This window comes from Thunnus maccoyii, chromosome 7, assembly GCF_910596095.1.
Source record: "Thunnus maccoyii chromosome 7, fThuMac1.1, whole genome shotgun sequence".
NCBI classification, from domain to species: Eukaryota; Metazoa; Chordata; class Actinopteri; order Scombriformes; family Scombridae; genus Thunnus; species Thunnus maccoyii.
The window spans coordinates 30,046,764-30,053,630 of record NC_056539.1 but is presented as its reverse complement, the minus strand read 5'-3'; the positions used below and the strand labels follow the sequence as shown (position 1 = coordinate 30,053,630).

The 6,867-nt window shown below is 40.0% G+C and overlaps 1 protein-coding gene across 1 annotated transcript; it reads left to right on the top strand.

Annotated features, from left to right (window-relative positions):
• Window positions 1-339: 339 nt before the first annotated feature.
• Window positions 340-6,178, top strand: LOC121901106 (leukocyte elastase inhibitor-like). Its single transcript, XM_042417776.1, has 7 exons — window positions 340-498; window positions 2,431-2,619; window positions 3,955-4,092; window positions 4,175-4,292; window positions 4,376-4,518; window positions 4,641-4,808; window positions 5,473-6,178. The coding sequence occupies exons 2-7, from the start codon at window positions 2,452-2,454 to the stop codon at window positions 5,878-5,880; spliced, it is 1,143 nt and encodes a 380-aa protein (XP_042273710.1). The 5' UTR covers window positions 340-498; window positions 2,431-2,451; the 3' UTR covers window positions 5,881-6,178.
• The last annotated feature ends 689 nt before the right edge of the window (window positions 6,179-6,867 follow it).

The following is a 6,867-nucleotide window of genomic DNA, read 5'->3' as shown; positions in this document are numbered from 1 at the left end:
ATGATTTATAAAATACCATGAAAATTGTAGAAGTTTTGGTTGTTGGCCAACCAAAAGGGTGGGGTTGTGCTGGCGAGTTTGAACTCTTGCGCTTCCTAAAATCTCTCCACCCATGTGAAGTATAGAAACAATGGAAATCTATTTATTTCACCATTAAAATTTACAACACTCCAGTTGTGCTACAGGTTGAGCAAACCTTTTCATAGCGCTGCCTTTGTGAACATTTGTGGTCTTCCTCAATATAATAGCACGTATCGTCACAGGCGACTGATTTATCGCCCAATCATGCGTCACACCCACAAACAGCCCCGGTCCACAAACAGTGTTCCGTATAAATGAGCTGCGGTGCACTTCTGTATTTTACAATCACTGCTCCTGGACTTCACTGTTTCTCTCTCTCTAAGGGATTTTTGGGGACATTTGCCTGTTTACGTTTCGATTTCCCTTTTGGGTGCGTGCGAGCAGAGCGTGCTTCAGTCGCTGCGGGACGACAATCAGGTAATGTCGCTGACAGGCCTGTAATGCACGTACATACACACACAACCCACGCACCGTGTCGTATAGCATGTGTATACATGCAGAATACTTTACATGTTTCATACCAGCCAGGATATTAAATGTTACGTACATGATTTAAAGTCAGACGCGTGTGGGTTTATTTCCGGGTTATCAGAAACCATGCTACGCTGAAAACTGTGATCAGAGAAGATGTGGAAGAAATATTCAGATCATTCACTTAGGTAAAAGTACTAATACAGCAATGTATAAATACTCCATTGCAAGTAAAACTCCTGCAGGAATACTCCTACTTGAGTAAAAATACATATGTATTATCAGCTGGGTGGAGTTAAAGTATTGTAGTAAAAGTACATAAGTATTATGAGATTGAGGTAGTTAAAGTATTGCAGTAAAAGTAGTGGTTTTGTCCCTCTGACTGATATATTATTATATATGACATCATTGGATTATTAATAGTGAAGCATCAGTGTTAGAGCAGCATGTTACTGTTGTAGCTGCTGGAGGTGGAGCTAGTTTCCACTACTTTATATACAGTTAGCTAGTCCAGTGGTTTCAAACCTAGGGGTCGGGCCCCTCCAGAGGGTCACCAGGTAAATCTGAGGGGTCGTGAGATGATTAATGGGAGAGGAAAGAAGAAAAAACACACACACAAACAACACCCGACTACACACTGCTTTTTGTAAGACGTCAAAAGCCAAAAAGGTTGGAAACCACTGGTTTCATCTTTAACAATGTGTTGTATTTTAAAAGCTTGTTATATCATCCATTGTGTCAAATATTCATCTAAAAAGTAACTAAAGCTGTCAAATAAATGTAGTGGAGTAGAAAATACAATATTCCCCTCTGAAATGTAGTAGAGTGGAAGTATAAAGTAGCATCAAATGCTGGAAATACCCAAGTTAAGTAAACATACCTCAAATTGTTCTTAAGTACAGTAATTGAGTAAATGTACTTAGTTACTTTCCACCACTGGATCAGAGACATATAGGAAAATACATTCACTAAATCTTACACACTGGTCCTTTAGAGATAATTTTTTGGCATTATGTCTTCAACTGACAGTGGACAGTAGAGATAAACGGGAAAAACACGGGGAGTCAACATCAAACATCACGAGGACACTTCCAGCCCGTGACGATCTTAAAGGAATAGTTACACACTTTTGGCAAATACACTTTTAAATTTATTGTGCAGTTAGATGAGTTAATCAATGCCACTCTCTTGTCTCAGCATGTAACAAAACCTACCTACCAGAACCTCTGAAGCTCACTAATTAACATGTTATATATTGTTTGTTTAATCTGTACAAAAGTTGAAGTGTTAAAATGACAGGTTGTAGTTTTACCAGGAGTTATATGTCAAACTATTTTTGAGTGGGCGCAGTGACTTTCTGAGGTCTCTGCTGGTTGCCTGGCAACCTCTTTGTGACCGCGACTGGTTAGTGTGGCACAAACACCCCCCCCCCCCCCCCCCTGTATAACCACAATCTGTTATTTTTACACTTTGGTGTTTGTACAGAATAAACAAACAAGATATAATGTATTATTTAGTGAAGTTTAGAGGTGTTGGTAGGGGGATTCTGTTACCTTTGGCCCAGTACAATAAAATGTATGTAAAATCTGAGGAGGCAGATATAAATTGCTAAGACCTCAACAGGTAGAAAACTAAAAAAGGGGGGGTGGGGGGTGTTAGGAGGCAAGAGCAAAAGGGGCAAGGCTGGGGAGTATGTGCATAGTGTGATTATAAAGTATGGATGATGTATTTTGACGTTTAAGGGTGTTTAAGATGTGAAATGTAGAGGTTCTCTTTCCTAGTCGGTGTTTCGTATAAATACAGTTTGCATTTCTGTGAGTTTTGAAATTTGTCTGAAATGCATTTTGCTGAATTAAATACCAATCTTGCTCATTACAGGAAATCTGTAAATCACCAACCATGGCCACCATCAGTAACTCAAACACATGTTTCGCCTTGGAGCTGTTTCGCACTCTGAGCCAAGCGAACCCCGCCGGGAACATCTTCATCTCCCCGCTGAGCATCAGCTCAGCCCTGGCGATGGTCTACCTGGGAGCTAGAGGAGACACTGCTACTCAGATGGCACAGGTAAAACCACTTCCATCAGGTGATGTTCTCTGTATGACATCTAACCCACTAATAAAAAGTCATAGATATTGTGAAATGCAGTCATCCTGCCCTGTTTCCATAAAACCGCTTGTGAATTCTCAAGTTCAGTGCACTTGTCTTTTACATTAGGTGGCTATAGACTATTGGCCCAGGTGTGTATCTAGGTACAGACTGAAAGGTGTGCCTTTACAGAGGTGAGGAGGGGATTGTAAGTGTAATGTCACCTGTACTTTGACCTCAATAAATGCTTCTGAAACAAGTGATAAAATGCAGAAGTGTATAAAAACCTGCAGTTGGAAACTGAGCAGTGATTTCAGTTCATTAAACCTGACAGTTCTTCCCTCTTCTTTTTTTAAAATTTAGATTATTGACACTTTATTATAATAATATGCTAGCTTTAGCCAAATGAGAAGTCTCAGTCTCTTGATGAGTTTATGATGAAAATACACTATATGGCCAAAAGTATGTGGACAAACTTTACAACCATGTGTGATGTGTTGAACATTTCATTTCAAAACCATGGGCATTAATCGTCTGCTGTAACAGCACCTGCTCTTCTGGGAAGGCTTTCTACCAGATTTTAGAGCCTGGCTGCAGGGATTTGCTAAAAATCCAGACTGATGTTGGGTGATAAGGGCTGGCTCGCTGTTGGCATTCCAGTTCATCCCAATGGTGTTGGATTGGGTTGAGGTCAGAGCTCTTTGCAGGCCAGTCAAGTTCTTCCTCACCAGGCTAGGGAAACCACCATTTCTTTATGGATCTGGTTTTGTGCAAGAGAGAAGTGAAGAACAGTTGCTCAACTGTGGCCACAAAGTATTTTGCAACATTCATTGGAACTAGAGACCAAGTCCAGATGTGAAAAATAGCTCCAGACCAGAAGTAAACAAGAGTTAGTAGACAGGCGTGTGCACATAGCTCTGGCCATATATTGTATAATATGTAGAGCAGGCACATACATTAACAACATGGAAACAACTGACAAGACACATAAAACATTAAACAAACAAACTGAAGCCACGTGGTATATGCAAATATATACGATATGTAAAACACATACAGGATTTCAATAATATACAGCATAGAGGCTTGACAACATAACACATCACATATAATCTGCTCGTAAACAAGCTTTACAGAGCAAGTTGAAGGGTATTTTAAAATATATTTCCACTGTTTGTTTGTCCAATAACCAGATTTTTAAATGTCTAAAAATTCTTGCTTTGAGCTTTCACCATCTGGAACACTTCTATTATTTATTTTAGAGTGAATGTTTTGATCCCAGAATAAACTCTGTTGTTCCAAAATTCCACTCAGGCCCTCTCGTTGAGTTCGGGCGAAGTCGTCCACGCCGACTTCCAGACACTAAACGCTGACATCAACTCGCCATCTGCGTCATACATCCTGAAACTAGCCAACCGCCTTTATGGAGAAAACACCAGCAACTTCCTGACAGTGAGTTTTCACACATAATTTTACACTTTTATAAGACATTTTTATAAGACAGACTTGATAAGATGTTATCTGCTTCCTGCAGCAATTCCTCGACGCCACACAGAAGTACTACCAGGCGGACCTGAGGACTGTTGATTTCATCGGGGCTCCGGAGGCGTGCAGAGCAGAGATCAACAGCTGGGTTGAGGAGCAGACAGAGAGTGAGAATTTGTTTCACTAAAAAAACAACCTATAACCTACAACTTGTACAGCAATAAATGATCGACTGCGTGTTTCCTTTCAGATAAGATTAAAGATCTGCTGAAGCCAGGAACAGTCAGTGCTATGACGAGATTGGTTCTGGTCAATGCCATCTACTTCAAGGGAAACTGGATGAACCGCTTTGATGCAGCAAACACCAAAGAGATGCCCTTTAAAGTCAACAAGGTGAAAACTAAGCAGATGTAGATGCATTCATTCAAGTTTTAATACAGGAAACACACTTTGACCCAACCGGATGTGGAGTTAAACTTTTAAAACCCCAATGGTCTGTGCTTCTTGTGTGTCAGAATGAAACCAAGCCGGTCCAGATGATGTACCAGATGAAGAAGTTTCCCTTCAACTACATCCCTGAGCATGGTCTGCAGATCCTGGAGCTGCCGTACAAGGATGATGAGCTCAGCATGTTCATCCTGCTGCCACAGGAGTCCACTGACGGCTCTGACCCTCTGCTGAAGGTACGCAACCCTTAGAACGTCTACCTCCATGAAGAAAGGATTTGGTTCTGGTTTGCTTTGGTTCATGTGGAAGGTTGTAATGGAAGCTGTACCATAGCAACTCTGAATCTTGACCCATTGGAACAGCAAATAACTCTGGATTAGTACTGAGACAAATATTTGATTAGTTGATCAACAATAAATTTGATAATTAATCGTTTAAGCCGTTCATCCAGCAAACAATTTACTTTTTCCATCTTCTTAAATGTGAAGATTTGATGCTTTTATCTGTTTGATAACATGGTAAATTGAATGTATTTGCATTTTGGACTATACAACAAAAAAATTAATCTTGAACTCTGACTTGTGTAGACTGAGCAATCAATCAAACAAGTAATTGACAGACAATAGACAATGAAATCATCAGTAGTTGTATCTTTACTCTGGATTTATAAATGTAAAGGACTTCACTTTATGTTTTTTACTATTTTCTGATTATTTGTCTAACAGAGACCTAACAACCACATGTATTAAAAACATAATTAATGCACAACAAATGATACAACAGCAAGTGAATCAGTGATTGCAGGATTCAATAGGAACCTCTTAAACTGATGTTTATTTCCTTTTGTTTTCTGGTAAATATGAGCTAGAAATGCAGTGAAATGTTTGTGTTTTGTTCCAGCTGGAGAAAGAGTTAACACAGGAGAAGCTGGACGAATGGACCAACAGGGAAAACATGGACATCCACTCAGAAGTCTTCGTTCACCTCCCCAAGTTCAAGCTGGAGGAGGACTACGAGCTGAACGAGCCTTTGGCTAGAATGGGTATGAAAGATGTGTTTTGTGCAGGAAAGGCCGACCTGTCCGGCATGAACGGCCAAGGAGGACTCTATCTGTCTACGGTGGCCCACAAGGCCTTTGTGGAGGTGAACGAGGAAGGCACAGAGGCGGCTGCAGCCACCGCTGGCTTGATAGCGTTATGTATGTTGAGTGAGGAACACTTCACAGCGGACCACCCCTTCCTCTTCTTTATCAGGCACAACAAGACCAAGTCCATCCTCTTCTTTGGCAGGTTCTCCTCTCCTCAGTAGAACCAGCTAAAGAAGATTTTGGGCCAATTCAAATAAAATCTGCAAAATTCTTTAAATGACGGCTTTATTAATTACCAATGACTGTGGCTTGCTAATTAAAGAACTGTATTTTTGTCTGCTTTTGCACTGAAATCATAGATGTAGCTATTCATACATTTATTGAAGAGTATTCTTGATTGCATGCAATGGGTTACTAGCTTGGTATTAATAATCAAATGACCTTATGTAATCAGCCATTAATATCATGTTGATGTACTGTAAGTAAAAGAGAAATAAAGCAAATGGGTTATACAGTGAATGTGATGTTAAACTGGAAACAATCAGCTGGAATATAAGTTTTTATCCATAGACTGTTTCTTCATTAGTTCAAATATTCACATTTAGTTCTGTGGAGTATTAAGATGCACCAGGACGGGATAAGTTGCTGTTGAGCTTTTGAAATGCATTTTCTGTATTGCAAACAAAATTCAATTCACCTCCATTGTATTGGAGTGGCAGAAAAAACCTTTGAGACAGATATCTCATTATCTCCTAGCAGATGAAACGGTACCCACCCACAAGGTTGCACAGCACATGGTGGAATAGGGAAATAAGACAAATAATATCGTCATTGTGGCATATTTCTTTAATTTCATTGCATAACTCCTCCAGGCTGTATAAAAACAATTTTGCAACAGGAACATTTTCTGAAATCAACACCCTGTGGAGCTCGAAACCAGCCGAAACCAACACAGATAAATTTCTGACTCATCATCCATCTGAAATAAATGATAGATCAGCAGCAGGAAACACATGCTTCACTAATGGCAACCGGGTGAGCAAAACATAAACTGAGGCGGTTTTATACATCCTGTTAACCTTAAATGATCCTTGTGATATCTACTCAAAATTGGTGGAAAGTGAAAAGAGCAGCTTCAGTGGCTGCAGCTTTCCTTTTGTCCAGTGGAGGGCACTAGAGAGACTAGCAATAATGTGTTTCTGAGACAT

Excerpts from the sequence above, each read along its gene's own strand:
- LOC121901106 (XM_042417776.1), top strand. The coding sequence starts at position 2,452 with ATGGCCACCATCAGTAACTCAAACACATGTTTCGCCTTGGAGCTGTTT. Across the intron at positions 4,093-4,174 it reads ACACCAGCAACTTCCTGACA|CAATTCCTCGACGCCACACA; the intron begins GTGAGTTTTCAC and ends TGCTTCCTGCAG. Across the intron at positions 4,809-5,472 it reads GCTCTGACCCTCTGCTGAAG|CTGGAGAAAGAGTTAACACA; the intron begins GTACGCAACCCT and ends GTTTTGTTCCAG.